This window comes from Entelurus aequoreus, linkage group LG10 (genome assembly GCF_033978785.1).
Source record: "Entelurus aequoreus isolate RoL-2023_Sb linkage group LG10, RoL_Eaeq_v1.1, whole genome shotgun sequence".
In the NCBI taxonomy this organism is placed as follows: Eukaryota; Metazoa; Chordata; class Actinopteri; order Syngnathiformes; family Syngnathidae; genus Entelurus; species Entelurus aequoreus.
The window spans coordinates 694,979-719,919 of record NC_084740.1 but is presented as its reverse complement, the minus strand read 5'-3'; the positions used below and the strand labels follow the sequence as shown (position 1 = coordinate 719,919).

The 24,941-nt window shown below is 40.5% G+C and overlaps 1 protein-coding gene across 2 annotated transcripts in view; it reads right to left on the bottom strand.

Annotated features, from left to right (window-relative positions):
- LOC133658137 (striatin-4-like) overlaps positions 1 to 24,941 on the bottom strand; it is a 59,123-nt gene continuing 34,182 nt past the window's right edge. Inside the window, exons 7-18 of one of the 2 annotated variants that reach the window (XM_062059785.1) lie at positions 22,478 to 22,634; positions 21,964 to 22,059; positions 21,621 to 21,739; positions 21,371 to 21,546; positions 21,232 to 21,279; positions 11,864 to 11,985; positions 11,607 to 11,774; positions 11,387 to 11,527; positions 10,327 to 10,425; positions 10,135 to 10,221; positions 6,245 to 6,426; positions 1 to 1,498 (exon numbers count right to left, since the gene is read on the bottom strand). In XM_062059785.1, coding sequence (XP_061915769.1) covers positions 6,257 to 6,426; positions 10,135 to 10,221; positions 10,327 to 10,425; positions 11,387 to 11,527; positions 11,607 to 11,774; positions 11,864 to 11,985; positions 21,232 to 21,279; positions 21,371 to 21,546; positions 21,621 to 21,739; positions 21,964 to 22,059; positions 22,478 to 22,634 — 1,383 coding nt within the window. In that variant the 3' untranslated portion in view covers positions 1 to 1,498; positions 6,245 to 6,256. Of the gene's footprint in view, positions 1,499 to 3,681; positions 3,824 to 6,244; positions 6,427 to 10,134; positions 10,222 to 10,326; positions 10,426 to 11,386; positions 11,528 to 11,606; positions 11,775 to 11,863; positions 11,986 to 21,231; positions 21,280 to 21,370; positions 21,547 to 21,620; positions 21,740 to 21,963; positions 22,060 to 22,477; positions 22,635 to 24,941 lie in introns of those variants that run through there. The other variant, XM_062059786.1, reaches the window with a different exon arrangement.

Below are 24,941 nucleotides of genomic sequence, written 5' to 3'. Positions count from 1 at the left end.
CCCCAAACCTCGGATTGTAAATAATGTAAATAATTCAATGTATATACTCTGATGATTAACTTGTGTGATGACTGTATTATGCTGATAGTTTATATTTGTACCATGAATTGATTAACGTGGACCCCGACTTAAACAAGTTGAAAAACTTATTTGGGTGTTACCATTTAGTGGTCAATTGTACGGAATATGTACTGTACTGTGCAATACTCCTAATAAAAGTTTCAATCAATCTTAGGAGCAGTTTTTCACTATTTAGCATGCAAGGAAAAGGGAAAGCCATGTGTGTTCTTGTCTCACGTAAGGATTGTGGGTGATGGGCAAAATGGCAAACTAAAGTGCAGATGAGTGCTGTGAACTGACGTTCTTACACCCACGGCATTGCTTCCTGTGTTTGGTGACAGAAGGGGCCGTGATGGAGCTATTATCCATTAGCGTTAGCATCCAGGGAGGCTAACGTGCTACTGTGCAACTCATGCACTACTAGCCAAGGTGATGACCAGCTTCTTTTTTCTTTTCTTTTTTAAAAGCCTGAACGCACCCACTGACACGGGTACTAATGAAAGGAACACACACCAATGTGAGGAAGCTACAGATGTCTCACATCCAACAGACAGAGGAGGGGATTTAGTTCTATATAAAAAAAAAGACCGGTCGATGAAATGATTCCACTGTGAAGTCTCTGCAAAAGAACACTAACACAGGCTTCCATAGCACCATGATTTCACTAGTGCAAATACAGATACACACTTCTGTACAGTAAAAGCAGCGCAATTTGCCGCCAACACACACCCCCAGACACAGGCCTCACCCTGCACTCTGCGCCTGACCTTAAACGGACCACGGGTGTGATAAACATTCATGACACTCACACAGTGAACCTACGGGTCGTGGCAAAGTTGAAATTAAAGCTATTAAAGTTGAAACACTGTCATGTGGAACATTCTCAGACCGTGGGTAAGAAAACAACACACACACACATATTCACACACTGCTTCTTTAAAAGTCTTTGGAATGACTCCACCATGTTTTTGATATCGCCGCTACTGAGCCACACTATGCTATACCAGCAGGCTGGCCAGTGGAACAATTGGACAAAAGTTTGTTGACTAATAAAATGACATGTGAGGTCACGTTTCTCCTTGGAGGGTTTTGAAATTAGTAGACCTGTAGGGTTGGGGCAGGGGGGGGAGCGGAATAGCGCACTGTAGTGTAGAAAAAAAGTGTTTCTCCTTAGGTGAGTTTTATCAGAGGAGCTCCTAGCGTCATTAAAAAAACAAAGTAGAGTGGTTTGTATAACAACAAGTCACTGAGGCATAAAACTGTGAGGAAGTGAGGGGCGGTGACGTCCTGTGACAACAACCCAGCCAGTGGGGTGCAGGACAACCGTGTGTGTGTGTGTGTGTGTGTGTGTGTGTGTGTGTGTGTGTGTGTGTGTGTGTGTGTGTGTGAGGGCGGAAATAATGTCCTCTGTTGTCTCTTTCGGCCCAGTTGAGGTTGTCTGGAAAGATAAAACAAAAAAAGAAGGCATAAACCAGTGTTTTTCAACCTTTTCTGAGCCAAGGCACATTTTTTTCATTGAAAAAATCCCGAGGCACACCACCAGCAGAAAGCATTAAAAAAATGAAACTCAGCAGCCGATATTGACAGTAAAAAGTTGTTCTCGCAATAGTTGGATATGAATTCAAACCATAACCAAGTATGCATCAATATAGCTCTTGTCTCAAAGTAGGTGTACTGTCACCACCTGTCACATCACGCCGTGACTTATTTGGAGTTTTTTGCTGTTTTCCTGTGTGTAGTGTTTTAGTTCTTGTCTTTCCTCTTTTGTTGGTATTTTCCTGTAGCAGTTTTATGTCTTCCTTGAACGCTATTCCCCACACCTGCTTTGTTTTCGCAATCAAGACTATTTAAGTTGTGCGGACGCTATCCTTCTTTGTGGGGACATTGTTGATTGTCATGTCATGTACGGACGTACTTTGTGGACACCGTCTGCTCCACACACTGTAAGTCTTTGCTGTCGTCCAGCATTCTGTTTTTGTTTACTGTGTAGCCAGTTCAGTTTTAGTTTTGTTCTGCATAGCCACCCCTAAGCTTCAATGCCTTTTCTTAGCGGCACTCGCCTTTTGTTTATTTTTGGTTTTAAGTGTTAGATACCTTTTTGCCTACACGCTGCCTCTCGCATATTGTGATCACGATAAACCATGTTCCCGACATCTACAAAGCAATTAGCTACCTGCTGCCACCTACTGATATGGAAGAGTATTACACAGTTACTCTGCTGATCTCTAGACAGTACAGACACTCAACCATGGCACATTAGCGGATTATAATTACTGGTTTGCCAAAAATATTTTTAACCCAATTAGGTGAAATTACATCATCTCCCACGGCACACCAGACTGTATCTCACGGCACAGTGGTTGAAAAACACTGGCATAAACAAGGTGACACTCGTTCAGGTCCATTTTCTAGACAGCTTGTCCTCATCAGGGCCACAGGTGAGCTGGAGCCTATCAAACCTTATTCATCATCAAACTTGATTTATAAAGCGCTATTTATACATAAGTGAAATGCAACACAAAGTGCTTTACGAACTTAAAGGGGCCCTACTAGGCAAAACCAACTTTTATCTTTTGGTACCTGGATGTTACGGTATTATAAATAATGTGGTATTTCGGTTTCAAAGTCTTCTCAAAAATACAGTGACGTGTGACACTGTAGGAGCCTAAATGCTATTTAAGTTAATTTACATTTTATGGAAGGTGCTTTATGTTTATTCAGCCAAAATGGGACTATTTACTTTATTTGCATAATATGACAATGTATATATTGCATGCTTAAAGTAATTATAAGGCTCACTTTATTTGCAATTATTACATTTGTGTGAATAATTTGATAACGCACTATTTTATACTGCTTTAATACAGTGAAGAATATGTAACTGTTTAATTGCATATATGGCGGACGGATCTGTGTGGTAATAAGGTTTGGACACAATGTATTATGGGTAAAGGCAATCAGGTATGGTGGAATTGAGCCACACAGTTTTTTGACCTTACTCTTACTCTTTCTTACTGTGACAAACTCGTTTTATTTTGCCATTCATTTGTTCCCACATCGTTATTGTTTGACGTTTCGAATGATTAAGTTCACAAGTAAACGATACAAAACGAAGAGGAGCGTCTGGAGTTTTGTTTGTTGTTGCCGCAGCAAGCGGGAGCAGGAGAAAGTAGAGGAGCGTCAAGCTAAGGCTTCCTTAGGAAACTACAGACAGTATCAAACCAAAACTTGGCGAGTGCGGTTTTCTTCTGGCGTTTTAGCGTTGGACAAGGTCTGTAAATAAACTACATCTGTCAAAATCGTCAACGCAGCGCGGGACCGGCAAAGTCGGGGCGCTGAATGCCCAAACGGGAAGTGAAGTGTGTTCGTACTCGTCGTAGATAACATGAATTGGTTTTTGGACATTAAATCTGTCCATACCTGGTTGAGTAATGTTGCTGACAAACAGACAAACCATCCCAGCCTAAAACATAACCTCTTTGGCAGAGGTAAGAAGGTCTGCATTCTGGCAAAGCGAAGTGTGTCACTTTCATTACAAGCGTTTCCATGGTGACACAGAGCCAGCCGGTCTTGGCGCACCGCACGGCGGGAAATAACCATAAGAAAAAGTTCAACGCGAGAAATACGAGTAAACTAAAAAGCTACTTGATACATCCTCAATCCATCCATCTAGTTTTCTACTGCTTGTCTCTCGTTGTTGTGGGGCGGCTGCAGCCTATTCCAGCTACACCCGGGCGGAAGGCAGGGCTGGACAAGTCGCCACCTTAAACCATCACACAGAAAATATATTTGAAGCCAGCGATGCCAAACATCAGTTTGTGAGGTATTTACATTATTAAAAGTTATATAGTTAGTTCACTTTTCTGAGAAACAACATTTTGCAGACTGATATAAAAAATGACCACTGTAAAGGACATTGCTTCCCATGTAAAAGTTGAAAGACACTGAAGTGTACATTATTGTTTTACAGTTGTTACACTGGATGTTTACATTGTCACTTTGAAGACATCAACTGTGAAACACAGGGGGAACCAATGCAGAGATTTTAAAACTGGTGTAATGGGGGTCCGCCTTCTGGTCTTCGTTAGGACATGTGCATCTGAATTTTGGAGTAATTGAAAGGTGCTGTAATCTTTTTAGGAAGACCATAAAGTAGGGCATTATAATAATCTACACGATTCATAATAAATTAATTTATTTAAAGCATGTTATTGTCTCTGTTTTTTCCCTGAGAGAGAAAAGGGCAAAATCTGGCTATATTCTTAAGATGATAAAAACCTATTTTTGTACCATTTTTAATATGCGGTATAAAACTAAGGTCAGAGTCGAAATCGACGCCCAGATTTTTCACTCAGAGTAATGGTGTCAAGGACAATGCTTGTAGTTTTGATGTGTTTTTTCTCTCAAGGCCTCAGGCCAATGACTAAAACTTCAGTTTGGTCCTGGTTAAACTGTAAAAAGTGATCTGCTATCCAATATTTAATATCTAAAATACAATTAAAAAGAGTATGAACTAGTCTTCTGTCTTCAGGACTTTTAACTTTAGCTGTCTTCAATCACACATATAGACAAACAATTTAAAAGTAGACCTATGATGAATTCCATCTTTTCTGACTTATAAATGGTAAAAAGTTGGATACTCCTGTTAAAAAATGTCAAGGCGTGAAATCATAATTGATGCTTTTTGGCTTGGGCTTGCAAACAGTTCTGGATGCTTCTGTCAACAGGGCTTTGCATCACGAACGTTCTTATTTGGACATTTAGTAAAGCGTTCAGCCATGGAGGGAGGATCGAAGTGTGTGCAGGTGTACCTAATGTCGTGACCAGTAAATCTATGTAATGTTTATAAAGTTTATTTTTGACTGTGTCTGGAAAAAAACACCCCACTCCTCCAAAAGTATCGTCATTTATTTTATGAGAATGTACTATGTTTAAATAAATCGTACATGCTGGTTTTTTTTCCAGACATGGTTGAAAACAAACCTCAGAAACATTATATAGATTCACCCAGCCACAACATTAGGTAGACCTGTACACTCTTCAATACAGTGCTGCATAAGAAAAAGCAGCATTTATGTCACTGCATATTGCACGAGTGGGAAGCGACAGGGATGAGAATCAGCACCTCCAAGTCCAAGTCCAGGGTTCTCACCTGGAAAAGAGTGGAGTGCCATCTCCTGGTGGGCAGGATTTCTAGTACCTCAAAGTCTTGTTCACGAGTGAGGGAAGAGTGGATCGTGAGATCGACAGGCGGATCAGTGTAGCGTCTGCAGTGATGCGGACCCTGCATCGATCTGTCGTAGTGAAGAAGGAGCTGAGCCGGAAGGCAAAGCTCTCAATTTACCAGTCGATCTACGTTCCCATCCTCACCTACGGTCACAAGCTTGGGGTTATGACCAAAAGGACAAGATCACGGGTACAAGTGGCCAAAATGAGTTTCCTCCTTCGGGTGGCGAGGCTCTACTTTAGAGATGGGGTGAGAAGCTCTGTCATTCGTGAGGAGCTCAAAGTAAAGCAGCTGCTCCTCCACATCAAGAGGAGCCAGATGAGGTGGTTCGGGCATCTGGTCAGGATGCCCCCTGGATGCCTCCCTGGGGAGGTGTTTAGGGGCATGTCCGACCGGTAGAGGGCCACGGGGAAGACCCAGGACACGTTGGGGAGACTATGTCTCCTGGCTGGTTTGGGAACGCCTCGGGATACCCCGAAGGAGCTGGAATAAAGTGGCTGGGGAGAGGGAAGTCGGGCTACTCTGCTTAGGCTGCTGCCCCCTGGACTGGACCTCAGATAAGCGGAAGAAGATGGATGGATGGATGGCATATTGCACATTGGTGTTATTATCCACATGCCATTAAAATAATACTTCATCCTACCTCCACTGGTGTTCCCTCAAACTCACCTGGCCTCATACAGAGCTCCTCCCCACCTGGCTAATAGCTTTACTTAATGTCCAAAAAAGCATGTCAACTCGCTGTGACGTCACAACGTACGCAGAAAGCAGAACCCCGCAGGCAGAGGAATCAAAATGAATAAACATAATTGATTTGACGCTTTGGCTTTGTTTTAACACAGGTATTCAACATTGGAACAACATGAGTAAGTCAGAAAATACGAAAATCCTCATAGGTCCATTTTAAATATTTGCAGCAGATTTCTAATTATTCAAATAAAAGTTAGCATCTCATACCCAGCAGTGTTGTCAGACAAAGATCTTAGCGAGTGCGTCGGCGCCGGCGCTGGCGATGAAGGGCTGCGAGCAGTGAAAGGCCACGTCGTGTATGGCCTCGTCATGCTTCTTCCTGTGGGCGGTGAGCTCTTGCACGCACGTCCTGTTGTCCAGCATCCACAGGCGCACTGAGCAGTCATGGCCTGCAGACATTTAATTAATCAGTAATCACAACACAAACTATTCCTTTACAAATTGGTTTCGTAGACAAGAGGGCTGCTGAGTAACTAAATTTCCTACAATATATAATGCTGGTTAATAATGTAATACAATGCAAACATGCTCCTAGAGGCGGTGAGTGAGATTAGTCAGTGCTTGCATTATGTCATCTTTGTATTGATTACTTTTTCTGCCCTTATTTTGTATTTTCTATTATTTGTATCATCATCTTGTTAATATGTTTTTTGTTGTAGAAAATTTGCAATTAACATTAAAATATTTTCTTGTGGTAGAGCAGGGGTCACCAACACAGTCTCCCATAAAGACCACATGAGTTACCCGCAAGCCTGTTCTAAAAATAGCACAACTCCTTAGTCCTGGGTCTAAAATTAAATTTAATTCTGATGTTTTTTTTAATCACACTTTATTTGTATATATTTTACAATGAAAATATCTTTAAAATATGTTCAATATACATTTTTTTAATTTAAATTTAGGTGAACTCTGACCTACTCTGGTTCAAAGGTCAGTATTGTACGCGCAACAAAACCAGTGGTCGTGGAGAGTAAACTAGCGGCCGCAGCAAAGGAGTGCAAAATGCAGTTACTTACCCCCCAAAAATGGCAAAAAAAAAGAAGAAAATTTACAGCGAATGGGAGGAGTGCATTTTTACGACTGTGAAAGACTAGGAAGTGCACTGGCTAAGGGCAGGTTTGGGTAACAGTCTTTTTTTCACGTAACCGGCGTAAAAGTCACAAAAAAGCAACCTATGCCTTGTTTAGAGCTGAACATATTCTGATAAAGAAAAATGCATTTTTACACTGGGAAGTAATCAAAGAAAATTACACACACAATTAGAGTACACTAGTGAGTAGCATGCAATGCCAGTCTTCACTAACAAGTAGAGATGTCCGATAATGTCGGACTGCCGATATCATCGGCCGATAAATGCTTTAAAATGTAATATCGGAAATTATCGGTATGTGTTTCAAAAAGTAAAATGTATGACTTTTTAAAACGCCGCTGTACGGAGTGGTACACGGACTTAGGGAGAAGTACAGAGCGCCAATAAATATTAAAGGCACCGCCTTTGCGTGCAGGCCCAATCACATAATATCTAAGGCTTTTCACACACACAAGTGAATGCAATGCATACTTGGTCAACAGCCATACAGGTCACACTGAGGGTAGCCATATAAACAACTTTAACACTGTTACAAATATGCGCCACACTGTGAACACACACCAAACAAGAATGACAAACACATTTCGGGAGAACATCCGCACCGTAACACAACAGAACAAATACCCAGAACCCCTTGCAGCACTAACTCTTCCGGGATGCTACAATATACCCCCCCCCCCCCGCTACCCCCCCAACCCCGCCCACCTCAACCTCTCTCAGGGAGAGCATGTCCCAAATTCCAAGCTGCTGTTTTGAGGCATGTTAAAAAAAATAATGCACTTTGTGACTTCAATAATAAATATGGCAGTGCCATGTTGGCCATAACTTGAGTTGATTTATTTTGGAAAACCTTGTTACATTGTTTAATGCATCCAGCGGGGCATCACAACAAAATTAGGCATAATAATGTGTTAATTCCACGACTGTATATATCTGTATCGGTTGATATCGGAATCGGTAATTAAGAGTTGGACAATATCAAAATATCGGACATCGGCAAAAAAGCCATTATCGGACATCTCTACTAAAGAAACAGTTTAAAGCAAATTTGAATCAAAATATTGAAGAATTGTGTTCAATTTAAAGTGAGTTCATGCCGTGCAAGTTAGAATTGTTTTTAAAATGTGACAAGATTTATTTAAAAATATGTAAGTTGATTTTTCTTTAACATTACATAATTGCTAACTTTTTGAAACATGGTGCAACATAGTTCATGGTTTGTTAAAAGGGTTTATTAGTGGCTAGTGGAAATGGGACATTTTTTCTTATGAAATATAGTGATGTAAGTGATCATATGAAAATGTAATAATTACTGACATTTATAACGTTCTGAAAATGTATATCCATATTCCACCTTGTTGTCATTACTGATAAAAATGTGATCCGTGTCTTCATATACTGATAAAAATGTGATCAGTGTCTTCATATAGAGGAGTATCATAAATCATTGTTAATGTATAATTGAAGGCAAACTGAGCAAATTTGTTATTTCAAAAGAGCGTATCAAACTGGTAGCCCTTCGTATGACTTAGTACATATGACGTAGCTCTCAGTTTCAAAAAGGTTAGTGACCCCTGCAATAAGCATATTTTTTTTCTGGATAAAGTGTAAAAGAACTGTAAACACACATTAAACATTTTTTCAGTGATGAACAACTGTGTGAAAGCAAATTTTAACTATAACTGTGAATGCAGCACAGTGTTTCCCATAAACTGCCAAGATACCTGTGGCGGTGGGGGCGTGGCCATGGGCGTGGTCACCATGACATCATCGATTAATTTGCATAATTTACTACAATGATATGATTTTGTCTAAAAAGGCTCAAAAAATGTATACTTACTAATTAATAACAGTTTTGTTTTAAACGTCCATCCATCCATACATCCATCCATTTTACAATATAATTACGACACTTTATGTACATATTTATATACAGATTTGAACAATAAGTTATTCACTGAAATATATTTATTAATTGTGGTTCTTACAAAAAATATATCTTATAAAATATAAAAGCTAAAATGTCTCTTAAAGCTCTGCCCCTTTAATTAGTGCATACTGAATAATTTAACTTTAGCCTACTACTACAACCATATTATATACCAGCAACATAAAGTGAAACAGAGGCAGAGGTGTCCTGCCACAGTCAGTAACAAATAAACAGAAAACAGTAGTGGTCAAATACAAATAAGGCAACAAGAGAAGTATCCTACACTTCTCTTTTGTAAAGTAAATCTGAACAGCCTATATGGGCATCTACATCAACTATATGATTTGCCTGAGAAGCTGGACAGGACAAAAAAAAAAAATAAAAAAAAAAATATTTATTTTTATTTTTATTTGTGGCGGACGTAATTCTTTCGTGGCGGGCCGCCACAAATAAACGAATGTGTGGGAAACACTGCAGCAATGTACAGAGACATCCTGGATAAAAACAACACTTCCCATCCAACCTGATGGAACTTCAGAGGTGCTGCAAAGAGGGTTGGGCAAAAATGCCCAAAGATAGGTGTGCCTAGCTTGTGGCATTGTATTCAAAACGACTTGAGGCTGTAATTGCTGCCAATGATGCATCAGCAAAGTATTGAGCAAAGGCTGTGAATACTTAAATACATGACTTCTTTTTAAAAAAAAATGTATTACTACCGGTAATAAATCTGCAAAATAAAAAATAAAAAATTGTCACAATGTCATTATGGGGTATTGTGTGTAGAAGTTTGAGGACAAAAATGAATTCATTCCATTTTGGAAAAAGTGGAGTGCTGTGAATACTTTCCAGATGCACTACACATTGTTTCTCATGGAGAAATATGCTTCGATATATGAACTTTTATATTTAAGAACCAATTAAGTTCATAAATCGAGGTTCCACTTAATGTAGGAGGTAAAGAAGCAAAGGAAGAACATATATGCAAAGAAATTATGTTCATCTTACTTGCATTAACCAAGATAAAAACACTCCACGTGCTCCATTAAAAAAAACAAATGTGTTGTTGTTGTGACTTACTGCCAGAGATGAGGTAAGTGCCTTTAGGATCCGTGGTGAGACATGTGACCGCGTCCAGGTGAGCCACCATTGAGTGGACCACTTTACCTGTTTAAAAAAAAAGAAGAATAAAGAGACGGTATATTCATAGTTCTCGTTTGCTTGCTTCACAAAGTAGTTGATCTGCGGAGGTAAACAGAAGAATTTGCATACCTGTTTTGTTGTCTAAGAAACGGATGGTGCGGTTCTCATGTGCAGTAATGGAGATGGGCTCAGAGGGGTGACTAACCACACGGTTAATTAACTCACTTCCTGCAAGGGAGGGAGGATAAACACACACAAAAAATCATATCGCTATATGTATTACATCTCTACTTAAGCAGCACACTGCAAAAACTGAAATCTAAGTAAGATTAATTATCTGAAATAAGGGTGATATTTGCTTATTTTCTGTCTGATAAGATAATTCTTCTCACTAAGCAGATTTTATGTTAGAGTGTTTTACTTGTTTTTGTTGTTTTTGTAGCTCGGTTGGTAGAGCGGCCGTGCCAGCAACTTGAGGGTTGCAGGTTCGATCCCCGCTTCCGCCATCCTAGTCACTGCCGTTGTGTCCTTGGGCAAGACACTTTACCCACCTGCTCCCAGTGCCACCCACACTGGTTTGAATGTAACTTAGATATTGGGTTTCACTATGTAAAGCGCTTTGAGTCACTTGAGAAAAAAGCGCTATATAAATGTAATTCACTTCACTTCACTTGTTTTAAGTGTTTTGGTCCTAAATTATCTCAGTAAGATATTACAGCTTGTTGCTGAGATTTTATGACCTATATTGAGTAAAACATGCTTGAAACTAGAATATCAACTGATGCAAAGCTGTGTCATTAACACTCACAAGTATAAAACTACTTTTTTAAAGTAATAATTTCTTACTTCAAGCATGAAAAAAAAAATCATGATGCCGAGCGCATATCATTATGTCAAGATAATGGCACTAGCATTTACTTAATTTAAGAATATTTTTCAACATATTGAGCAAAAAGGTCTCTTTTTGTTTCTACCAAGAAAAGTGCACTTGTTATTAGTGAGAATATACTTATTTGAAGGTATTTTTGGGTTAATTGAGGTTAGCTGATTCTACTTGTTCTGGAAAGTCTTGACAAGCCAAATTTTTTTGTTCTTTTGGCAGATAATTTTGCTTAGTTCAAATAAAATACCCCTAATTTTTGTAATTTTTTTTCTTGTTTTGAACACTGACTTTTTGAAGTGCACATACCATCCTTGGTCTGCGTCTCTAGTGCTATGATGCTCTGCTCTGTGTTAAAGTCATAGAGCAGTGTCTGGCCACCATCATACGACACCACCACCTGGTTGGGGTCAGAAGCCACAAAGGCCACTGAGGTGGGTGTCCCGTTTTCTGTTGAGAAGGCAAGAGCGTGACGTGTTACACGTGTAAACAACAGAAGAGGAACCTCCAGCGCTACACGTGCAGCCACCTCTCTCCTTGTTGAAGACCGACAGGCAGGGGGCGGAGTGCTGCGGGTCCCAGATGCGAACCGTGCCGTCGGCCGAGCACGAGGCCAGCCGTTGGTGGACTGCGGAGTACGTCAGACCCCACACGATGTCCTCGTGGCCTGCCAGCACGCTGCTCTCGATGCCAGGGTCTAATTAGGGAGATACACTTGCACTTTATAGAGCACATCGGCTGTGCCAGCTGGCAACTGGATAACGCAGCTGCTGTTGACTCACTGACCGTAGTTGTCATAGGGATCTACGTTGAGGTCCGGCATCTTCCAACATCGCACGCTTCCATCCAGACCCCCGCTGTAGCAGGAATCTCCATCTTCTCCCATGGTTAGTGACAAAACCGCACCACTGGGCGGAAAGAGTGGGTCAGATAAAGTGCACTCAATAAAGTGTTGCAACCAAATGCCTTTAATTCACTAATGCTGGCATTAGCTCTCTCCCGGTTGCAGTTAGTCCAGAACGCGGCAGCACGACTCTTAACAGAGGCCAGGAAACGCAAACATATAACCCCACTTCTTGAGACTTTGCACTGGCTCCCTGTTAATTTTAGAATTGATTTAGAAATGTTGCTGTTTGGTTTTAAAGCTTTGCATGGACTGGCACCTCATTATATCTCGGACCTCATCCAAATTTACACTCCTGCGCGCGCTCTGAGGTCCGAAAGCCAGCTCCAGCTCGTGGTGCCCAAGACAAGACTTAAAACCAGGGGAGACAGGGCCTTCTCTGTGGTCGGCCCTAAGCTCAGGAACACTCTGCACCTCCATGTTCAAACTGCTGTAGTGTTTTAAGTCTCGTCTTAAGACTCACTTTTATTCTCTGGCTTTTAACACTACGTGAGTTGTGTAGTCCTGTGTTTTTACATTTGTACTTCTATTTATTGGTTTTATCCTTTAAAATAATTTTTTATCATATTTTATACTATACTAAGTACTATCTATTTATCTATCTATCTATCTATCTATCTATAAAATAGTTTTTATAGATAGATAGATAGATAAAGTACTATCTGTCTATCTATCTATAAAATAGTTTTTATAGATAGATAGATAGATAGATAGATAGATAGATAGATAGATAGATAGATAGATAGAGAGATAGATGGATAGATAGCTAGACAGATAGTACTTTATTGATTCTTTCAGGAGAGTTCCCTCAGGAAAATTAAAATTCCAGCAGCAGTGTACAAAATTGAGATCGTATTTAAAAAATAAAAAGTAAATAATGGGGCTATAAATGGAAACAAAATAGAAAAATATTACAATAGAATAAAAATAAAAAGCAACAATGAGAATAAAAATATAACAGTAAAATAAGAATATAACAAGAGAAACTAGGCAGTAGTGACCATGTTATGAAAAAGTATTGCACTGTTATTGTTTTGCATCCCCTGTCATCCTAGTACCCCCCATCACCCCCAGAGAGGAGTTGTACACTCTAATGGCGTGTGGGACAAAGGAGTTTTTTAGTCTATTAGTCCTGCACTTGGGATGAAGTAGTCTAGCACTGAACAGGCTCCTCTGGCTACTGATAACGGTATGCAGAGGGTGACTGGCATCATCCAGGATGCTCCTCTTCTCTGCCACCGTCACCAGTGAGTCCAGTTTTATTCCGATCGTAGAACCGGCCCGCCTGATCAGTTTCTCCAGTCTGGAGCTGTTCTTCTTAGATGTACTGCCCCCCCCCCCCAGCACACTACGATGTAGTACAGAACACTGGCAACCACAGACTGGTAGTACATCCACAAGAGTTGTTTACAGATGTTGAAGGAGCGCAGCCTCCTCAGGAAGTACAGCCTGCTCTGTCCTTTCCCATACAAGTGGTCCGTTTTAACAGTCCAGTCCAGCTTATTGTCCACCCACACCCCGAGGTACTTGAATGAGTCCACGGTCTGTACCTCGACTCCCTCGACCTCCCAAAATCAATGACCAGCTCCTTGGTCTTTGACGGATTGAGCTGCAAGAGGTTCCTGTGGCACCAGACAACAAAGTCCCTCACCAGCCTCCGAAACTCCTCTCTGCCGTCCCTGATGCACCAGACGATGGCTGTGTTATATTTATTTATTTTGTTTGATGGAGCTAAGGATAGTATTTGAATATTGTTTTTAATATTTTTGTGCAGCACTTTGGAAACATTTTTGTTGTTTAAATGTGCTATATAAATAAAGTGGATTGATAATGTAACGGTCAAAACTTGCTTCTGTTATTAAATGAGAAAGTGTGTGAAAATATTTGACCTGTGCTGTAGCGCTATAACTGGACACCTGGTATGATTTATTTTAGGGATGTTCCAATCAGAGTTTTAAGCTGCCGATTCCGATCATCCATGAGTGAGATCGGTCGATACCGACACCAATCACATGTTATAACAGGTCAATATGCAGTTCTTGTGCTTCTAGATTTGACTGCTACTTTTGATACGGTGGACCACAGCAGTGTTTTAACTCGCCTTGATTCTTGTGTGGGTATTAGGGGAACAGCTCTAAAATGGTTCCAGTCATTTTTGACCAGCAGGAGTTTTTCTGTACACCTAGGCCAATACTCCTGAGTCTGGCCTTACGTATGGTGTACCCCAAGGTTACATTTTTTTAACACCTGTCCTCTTTTCTTTATACATGCTTCCCCTGGGTGCTGTTTTTAAAAAGCACAATGTTTCTTTTCAGTGTTTCGCAGACAATATTCAGATATATCTGAATATACCCAGGTTGCGATGACTACTCTGCAGAACTTTTTGCATGATGTACAGGAATGGTTGGGGGCAAATTTGTTATATTTAAACAAAAATAAAACAGAAATTGTCGTATTTGGTTAAACAAACCCATTGCAAGGACATGACAGTGCTATTGGTCCTCTGTCCTCATATTGCCACTAATAAGCGAGGAGCCTTGGAGTCACTTTTGACAGCTTGTTTAAACTGGACAAACAAATTAGCTCTGTCATTAAATCTAGCTTCTTTCAGCTGAGACTCCTTGCAAAAATAAAAATCTCTTCCACAGGCTGACTTTAAAAGAGCTATCCATGCATTTGTGACGTCACGCATGGATTACTGTAATTCTTTTTACGTAGGCCTGGATCAGGGCTTTCTCTAGCGGCTGCAGCGCTTGCAGAACTCTGCTGCTAGTCTTTTAACTAAAACCAAACGACGTGAGCACATTACCCTTGTACTGGCTTCCCTTCATTGGCTCCCAGTTACTTTTAGAGTTCATTTTAAAATGTTACTTATTGTAGCTTCTTGGCTTACACCAAGAAGCCCTGCCCTATCTTATTGAGCTTCTGCAGCCTTATTGTCCCAGCAGGACCCTGAGGTCTTCAGACCAGCTCCTCCTGGCTGTCCCTAAAACCAGACTTAAAACCAGAGGAGATAGAGCCTTCTCAGTAGCAGGGCCCAGACTGTGGAACAACATTCCTTTATCTATTAGGTCCTCCCAGTCTCTGAGCCAATTTAAATCTGGGCTAAAAACATATTTTTACTCCCTGGCATTCAAATCCAGTTAGACAGGATATCTTGGTTGTATTTATTTCTTGTTTTATCCTTTTTTATTTATTTATTACATTGTAGTATTTTAGGTGATATCTTCTGCACTTCTTTTAAGGTATATTTTACTACTGTATTCTATTCATCCTTCCGTGTTACAATGTAAACGTGACACTATGTGGCCCTTTTCTTATGTCTGTACAGCACTTTGGCCAACTGGGGTTGTTTTTAAATGTGCTATACAAGTAAATAAACTAAACTGAACTGAACATGTACATTTCTCTATTTATTAATGTTTAATGCTTTCTTTAGTGTTATCGACATTTTAACAAGATCAACACAATTACTAAAGTAGTTCCTTGTGCTCTTTTATTACATGCAGTTGTTAGAGCAAAACAAAGTCAATACTTCACAATAGCGAAACAAAGGCAAAAACTACTATCCTATCTGCTACTCTTTTAAATCTTTTGGTTTTTGCCATCAAAGTCCTCTTGTGTCCAGGGAACTATTCCATGAGTCTGTAAACATGAACAAAAACAACAACAAAAATGACTTTGATTTTTTTTTTTTATATCAACCCAGTCACTACCTTTGGTATCAACGCCACCAATTTATGTATTGACACGCCCTTCTCTCACATGTCGCGTAGTGACTGTGACAATGATGACACGCCAACAGTTGTTGGTATATTATCCTCTTTCTAGACCAGGAGTGTCAAAACTAGGGCCCGCGGTCCATGTGTAGCCCACGAGACACCACAAGTAGATTGACTCACAGAAAGTTTTTGCCGAAATTTGGTCACCTGTGGATTGAGTTTAGGTGAAATCGGCGCCCTCTTGTGGACGAAAAGAGAAGAAAGGTAAATGACCATGCATCTCATTAGACAGTGACTAGAGCACAGCATCAATTTAGATGACCCAATCGAAAAAAACTTAACTATAATATAAACTATACCCAACAAACAAAACCTCCTGCTCATTGAACAACACATATACATCATTTAAAATTACACATATATAAATCCATTACAGTGCATTATGAACACTTCCCCATGTTTGGCGCATTTTAGCTGCTTGATATTTCTGATTGATTACTTGATTACAACACCTTAAGGAGTTCATCAGGGAACTAAACAAGGAAGGAGTCAAACTTTCACATGCTCTTAATATTCAATGTTTAATTGTTAGATTTCATATTGCATTGTTGTCAGGGTCTGATGTGGGGGGTTGTTAAAGTTGAAGTAGTTGAAGGTATGTGTTGGTGTTCAGTCTGTTATATTGATCAATGCACACTGAAGTTTTTATTTTGGTGCAAAAGATTGTTGTTGCGTCACAATCAATGCTCCCGCTGTGTAATAAAAGAAACCTCAGCACACGCCCGTATCCATATAACAGCGTTTTTGCGATTACCCTAAAAAATATGGCTTTACCGCAGTTTGTACTGTGTTCTTACATGTTTGGCAAACTTCCGTCTTTAATTTGGTATGAAATTAATATGCACACCTAAAGCATCGCAATTGCCGATTATGTGTAAAAACAGCTGTGTACATGTGATCACAGATCACTCTGAGACAGCACAAAGTTGTAAGAAAAATACATTAAAAAACAAAAACTTAAGTTAGTGTAGTGATTTCAATATCTAATTTATTTAGATGTTATTTTTTTAACTACATTCATATATATTTAATATCAGTATTGGTACACATACTTCAGAACTGTATATATATATATATATATATATATATATATATATATATATATATATATATATATATATATATATATATATATATATATATATATATATATATATATATTGTTCAAAACCCCAAAACAGTGAAGTTGGCATGTTGTGTAAATCATAAATAAAAACAAAATACAATGATTTGCAAATAATTTTCAATCAATATTCAATTGAATAGACTGCAAAGACAACATACTTAACGTTCCAACTGGAAAACTTTGTTATTTTTTGCAAATATTAGCTCATTTGGAATTTGATGCCTGTGACATGTTTCAAAAAAGCTGGCACAAGTGGCAAAAAAGACTGAGAAAGTTGAGGCATGCTCAGCAAACACTTATTTGGAACATCCCACAGGTGAACAGGCTAATTGGGTACAGGTGGGTGCCATGATTGGGTATAAAAGCAGATTCCATGAAATGCTCAGTCATTCACAAACAAGGATGGGGCGAGGGTCACCACTTTGTGAACAAATGCGTGAGCAAATTGTCGAACAGTTTAAGAACAACATTTCTCAATGAGCTATTGCAAGGAATTTAGGGATTTCACCATCAACCATACATAATATCATCAAAAGGTTCACAGAATCTGGAGAAATCACTGCACGTAAGCGGCAAGGCTGAAAACCAACATTAAATGCCCAAGACCTTCAATCCCTCAGGCGGTACTGCATCAAAAACCGACATCAGTGTTTAAAGGATATCACCACATGGGCTCAGGAACACTTCAGAAAACCACTGTCAGTAACTACAGTTTGTCGCTACATCTGTAAGTGCAAGTTAAAACTCTCCTATGCAAAGCCAAAGCCATTTATCAACAACACTCAGAAACGCCACCGGCTTTGCTGGGCCCGAGCTCATCTAAGATGGACTGATACAAAGTGGAAAAGTGTTCTGTGGTCTGACGAGTCCACATTTCAAATAGTTTTTGGAAACTGTGGACGTCGTGTCCTCCAGACCAAAGCGGAAAAGAACCATCTGGACTGTTCTAGGCGCTAAGTTCAAAAGCCAGCATCTGTGATGGTATGGGGGTGTATTAGTGCCCAAGGCATGGGTAACTTACACATCTGTGAAGGCACAATTAATGCTGAAAGGTACATACAGGTTTTGGAGCAACATAAGTTGCCATTCAAGCAACATCTTTTTCATTAACGCCCCTGCTTATTTCAGCAAGACAATGTCAAGCCACATTCTACATGTGTTGCAACAGCGTGGCTTTGTAGTAAAAGAGTGCGGGTACTAGACTGGCCTGCCTGTAGTCCAGACCTGTCTCCCATTGAAAATGTGTGGTGCATTATGAAGCGTAAAATAAGACAACAGAGACCCCGGACTGTTGAACAACTTGAGCTGTACATCAAGCAAGACTGGGAAAGAATTCCACCTAAAAAGCTTCAAAAATTGGTCTCCTCAGTTCCCAAATGTTTACTGAGTGTTGTTAAAAGGAAAGGTGATGTAACACAGTGGTATAAATGCCCCTGTGCCAACTTTGGTTGCTGCCATTAAATTCTAAGTTAATGATTTGCAAAAAAAAAAAATTTTTCTCAGTTTGAACATTGAATATCTTGTCTTTGCGGTCTATTCAGTTGAATATAAGTTGAAAAGAATTTGCAAATCATTGTATTCTGTTTTTATTTACGATTTACCAATTTCACTGGTTTTGGGTTTTGTACAATATTTGTCTCCCAGTATGTGTGGCAGCCAAAGTACAGCCCCAGCCACTCAGAAAGCCAAACCCAAAACAGCAAGGCAGGCCGGCCAGCAACAAGACCTCCAGGACCATGTCTACCATGCCGCCGGGAAGGCCAGCGGCAGGTCATAGACACGCTCGGCCGAGGAACGGGAGAAGCAGCAGACAACATGACCCCAAGCCAGCGAGAGACCACACCCCACGCAGGCAGAAAGATGGGACGCACCGCACCGAGGGGCCCAGAGACTCCCCGCAGCCCCTCCAAAGAGAGTACAGCGAGGCAACTAAAAGCAATTAGCTGAGAAACAGCTCGTACCCCGAAAAACTAGAAATCCCGAGGTACCAATGTACCGTATTTTCCGCACTATAAGGCGCACCTAAAAACCTTAAATTTCCTCAAAAGCTGACAGTGCGCCTTATAATCCGGTGCACCTTATTAATGGACCAATATTGAGCCAAAACAGGTCTCGCAACTATGGTACCTAAACTTTATGTAAAGACCCAAAAATGGCTCCTATTAAGAGACACGCTTACGACGCAGAGTTTAAACTCAAGGCGATCAGTCACGCAGTAGAACACGGGAATAGAGCAGCAGCGAGAGAATTTAACATGAACGAATCAATGGTGCGGAAGTGGAGGAAGCAACATGATGACCTGCGCCAAGTAAAGAAGACTAAACAGAGTTTCCGAGGGAACAAAGCGAGATGGCTACAGTTGGAGGACAAACTGGAACAGTGGGTTGTTGAACAGAGAGCAGCAAGTAGAAGTGTCAGTACAATCACTATTTGTTTTGTTGACATTCCCTATAGCGCAGCTCCATCTAATGGATGCATAACGTAACCCCAGCCTCTACTGTAGCGTCTATTCTATGCACCTTATAATGCGGTGCGCCTTATATATGAACACGTTTTGAAATAGGCCATTCATTAAAGGCCTACTGAAACCCACTACTACCGACCACGCAGTCTGATAGTTTATATATCAATGATGAAATCTTAACATTATAACACATGCCAATACGGCCGGGTTAACTTATAAAGTGACATTTTAAATTTGCCGCTAAACTTCCGGTTCGAAACGCCTCTGAGGATGACGTATGCGTGTGACGTAGCCCGGCGAACACGGGTATGCCTTCCACATTGAAGCCGATACGAAAAAGCTCTGTTTTCATTTCATAATTCCACAGTATTCTGGACATCTGTGTTCGTGAATCTGTTTCAATCATGTTCATTGCATTATGGAGAAGGAAGCCGAGCAAGCAAAGAAGAAAGTTGTCGGTGCGAAATGGACGTATTTTTCGAACGTAGTCAGCCACAACAGTACACAGCCGGCGCTTCTTTGTTTACATTCCCGAAAGATGCAGTCAAGATGGAAGAACTCGGATAACAGAGACTCTAACCAGGAGGACTTTTGATTTGGATACACAGACGCCTGTAGAGAACTGGGACAACACAGACTCTTACCAGGATTACTTTGATTTGGATGACAAAGACGCAGACGTGCTACTGTGAGTATGCAGCTTTGGCTTTTTTTTGCGTATGTACGTAACTTTTTTAAAATATATAAGCTTTATGAACCTTGGGTTAGGTGAACGGTCTTTTGGGCTGAGTGATTGTGTGTGTTGATCATGTGTTTGAATTGTATTGGCGTGTTCTATGGAGCTAGGAGCTAGCAGAGGAGCTAGGAGCTAGCATAACACGTACCGTACCGTACGTGCGCGTCACGTACGTAACTTTTTAAAAATATATAAGCTTTATGAACCTTGGGTTAGGTGAACGGTCTTTTGGGCTGAGTGATTGTGTGTGTTGATCATGTGTTTGAATTGTATTGGCGTGTTCTATGGAGCTAGGAGCTAGCAGAGGAGCTAGGAGCTAGCATAACACGTACCGTACCGTACGTGCGCGTCACGTACGTAACTTTTTAAAAATATATAAGCTTTATGAACCTTGGGTTAGGTGAACGGTCTTTTGGGCTGAGTGATTGTGTGTGTTGATCAGGTGTTTGAATTGTATTGGCGTGTTCTATGGAGCTAGGAGCTAGCAGAGGAGCTAGGAGCTAGCATAACAAACACGCAGGTGTTATTATGCAGGATTAATTTGTGGCATATTAAATATAAGCCTGGTTGTGTTGTGGCTAATAGAGTATATATATGTCTTGTGTTTATTTACTGTTGTAGTCATTCCCAGCTGAATATCAGGTCACCCCCGGCTCTCACAGCATCTTCCCTATCTGAATAGCTTCAACTCCCCACTAGTCCTTCACTTGCACTTTACTCATCCACAAATCTTTCATCCTCGCTCAAATTAATGGGGAAATTGTCGCTTTCTCGGTCCGAATCTCTCTCACTTCATGCGGCCATCATTGTAAACAATAGGGAACTTTGCGTATATGTTCAACTGACTACGTCACGCTACTTCCGGTAGGTGCAAGCCTTTTTTTTATCAGATACCAAAAGTTGCAATCTTTATCGTCGTTGTTCTATACTAAATCCTTTCAGCAAAAATATGGCAATATCGCGAAATGATCAAGTATGACACATAGAATAGATCTGCTATCCCCGTTTAAATAAAAAAAAAATCATTTCAGTAGGCCTTTAAAGGTGCGCCTTATAATCCGGTGCGCCTTACAGTGCGGAAAATACGGTACATCTTTGGCATTACAACATTTTTGTTTGTTGTTTGTGCATATTTAACTTACCTGTGCGCTCTAAATGTGTAGATGGGCTCGACATCTAAAGCTGCATTCCTGCGGAGGAAAAGTTAGCTTAATTTGTGTCAAAGTATTTGAAAACTCCAAATTAAGAGTAATTTTCTTAAAAAGGTGCAACAGTTCTTACTTCTTTGAGTGCATAGCCTTATTGAGGTTCCATAGCTTTAGTGTTCCGTCTTCAGAGGCCGTGAGCAAAACCGCTTGGGTCGGGTGAAAGGTCAAAGCCCGGATGGCGTCGAAGTGACTCCGTAGCGTGAAGCGAGGGTTCCAGGTCTTCTTAAACTCATCTCGGTTATCATGCATCTGTAACGCACACATTTGCATCATTAAAGAAGCTCAGTGCTTCAGTAGGTGGCGAAAGGGAACGCGCTAATTACATCCATGGAGAGATCGTTGTCATTGGCAACGGTGAGATCAGCCAGTTCACCCAAGTTCATGTCTCCACCTCCGACTGCGTCCATAATGAAGACGTCTGAGGAGAAACCCAAGGCGCCACCTGCAGGTTTGGAGATAGAAATGCAGACGGTGAAAACACTTCTTGTCGGTCTTGTTTTTCCCATTTCACCCTGCAGACCGGGACAGATTATTTATAGTTGGAGGAGCAACTCTACACTACCAGAGTCTAATTTGGGGATTCTACATCTAAGCTACAAGCATGCATAATATGGTAGTGGAGGCAATACTGAGAAGGGACACTTAATTGGGAGCGGCTTGTCTTACCTTCCCCAGAGCGAGCTTGTCCAGACACAGAAGGAGGCGGGGCAGGTTTTGAGGGGAAGTCCGACATCATGCCTTGTAACTTGTTCCTGCGGTTCTCTGAACGCGGCGACAGGAAAGAGACACAACACATCCAGTCACGCGGAGAGATGCCAAAAGTGGACACAAAAGACTTGATTCCTCACACGGAGGACAAAAGTATGACTTGTGGACATGTAAAGGCTGCATGCATGATACTCGTCCATCATGATACTCATGATGAAATGACCCCAAAGATAGAGAGAGAGCACATCTAGAAACAGATGACTGCGACACAGTGCTAAGAGTGACAGACAGAGACAGAGAGACAAGCGGTTGGGAAAAGAGGCTGGTTTATTGACAAGAAGAGATGCAGAGACACAATGAGAGGTAACTTTTAAAAAAATGTGAGCGTGTGTGTGTGTGGGGAGGAAGACAGATACAGTGGTGGGACAGGGATGTTGGGAGTGCAGATGGTGTTGCTATGGCAACAGCGTACCTAACTCCCGTCCGTCCCCAGAGATCCTGGCCTCTCCCGCCCCCTCCCCATCCTCCCCGGAGCCCAGAAAGTCAAATTCACTGAGGGCGTCTTCCGAGTCGTCCTCGTCGTCATCGTCCTCCGGGTCCAGGTCTGTGGTCATGGGCTCTGAACCCATCTGGAAGGAAAATATTAATTGCTCATAAACATAACATGATAGTGAAAAAAAATAATAATAATATCTTAAAAGGGGAACTGCACTTTTTTGGGAATTTTGCCTATCGTTCATAATCATTATGAGAGACAAGAACACACGTCTTTTTTTTTTTCTTTTTTTCACAATTTAAAGATGATAAAAACGCTTGAAAGATGGGGCTAATGGGAGTCACTGTTGTAACCTTCAAAGCCCTCTAAAACAACTTCAAAACCCTCCACCAACCTTTTATATACACATCGCATGTCTATATATGTAGACATGATCATAACAGTATGTAATATGTTCAATATTTACCTTATTTTGATCATTTTAATCATTGCTGTGTGTTGCTGTGTTCAATCAATCAGAGTTTACTTAGAAAGCCCTTTCTGATTCTGATAATCACAAATGTCTCAAAGGGCTGTGTGTTCCTATTTCCAGAATCAAACACCAGTGTGTTTTGTAATCATGGCAGACTTGGTAACAGACCAAAAAGACAACTATTTTTGGACAAATGAGGATTCTCAACTTTATACTTTTGAAGCTAAATATACTGCTGCTTATAGAAGCGACTACGAAGGAATAGTGAGACGTTGGAGCAGACAGAAGCCAGGAGAGGTGGATGAAAGCGATTTTGACGCTAGAAATATCGATCTATAAATGGATTGCTTATCCAAAATCAACAGGAAACGTTTCCGGCCAGCTGGACCAGACGAACAACTGTCCATTGAGTGAGTCACTTTAATATGGATCATGATACACGCAGCACGACATGTGTGCTAGTACAACTACAGTACATACGCGGTCTGGCTAGCTCAGCTGTGTACAAACAAAACATGAAATGTGGGCTAATACTTTACAGATACTGAAATATGATTGTTCATGTTTTTCAGTCAGTACAGATTGGTGTCTTATCGCAGTGTTGTGCACTACAAACTGAAACGTGTTTCGTGTTGTTGTCGACGTCACGTCACGCACTGCAGCGTTTATGGAAGTAAACATGGCTTCCACTCGACAGTCTCAGTACCCGCACATTTGTGGCAATTTCAAGGATTTTGTGCAATCACAGTCAACATTTTCGGGACTTAATTATTGCTCGTAGAAAATGAAGAAGAAAGAGGACTAGTATTTTGTCTCTGATAGTTTTACAGTATATTTTGCTTCGATGTCTGCTCGAAAAGAGTGTCTGTGGGCGAGCGGACGGAGAAAAGAATGGTGGAACTTTCACTAGAGTTCCTAAAACATTTTATTTTCACCCGTTTTCAGGTCGCATATGGACAAAAAAAATCGGAATTGACCTGTAGTGTGAACGAGACCTAGAATGGCGTAAGCTGGATTCGAGCCTGAAACCCTGAAGTTGCTGGCACGGCCGCTCTACATCTGAGCCACGTCGTCCAGTGTTAGTGTCAACAGTTCAACTTTTTCCAGCTACTGTACATTTATTTTCTCTTTTATTCCACTTTTTACATGTTTTTGTGGTAATTGTACTTTTAGAATGAACATTTGCTTTGGACACCAATGCTCTAAAATGTAACCTTGTCTCACAGTTGACGAGCTGAGATGCGCAATGAAATAAATAATCACACCTAAAACAGGTGATCAAGTCTGATTATTTAATAGTATCACAGTGGTGCATGTATATAATATTACATGTATATATAAAATAATATAATAAGAGTGTGTTTGGATGGGTTACAGGTTATGTTTTTTTTTTTTTTTAAGTACCGGTAGTTTTTATTATCATTACAGGTTTGTTGTTTTATCAATATTCAAATTGTATGTAGACCCATGTCCTCAATTAGGGGTATCAAAACTTTTCCCACCGAGGGCTGCATTCAGAAAAATTGAAGGATGCGGGGGGGACACTTTGATTCCTTTTGTACATTAAAGATGCTAAAAGCAAACCAATGTATGTCAATATATGCAAAGCTAACCTAACAAAAACATTCACGTTAGCTTTGTGACATAGGTGACAAAAGGAAATTAGTGTAATAGGTAATAAGATTTTCAAAAATAACGCTTTAACTCATGGGAATAATCCCCAAAAATACAGTATTAATCATGAAAATACACAGATTAATCACACACTTTATTTGGACAGCACAAGCTCCTGTGCTTTCTAATGTACTTTTAACAATAAAATTGCATTTGAATCCAAATTCTGCGGTCGTTTTTTAAGTTAATTGAAATTATGCAAGTAAGTAATACAAGTACGGATGTCCCTATCATGGTTTTATACTGCCTGAGTGAGATCGGCTGATACAGACACAAATCACATCTAGGCCTCGG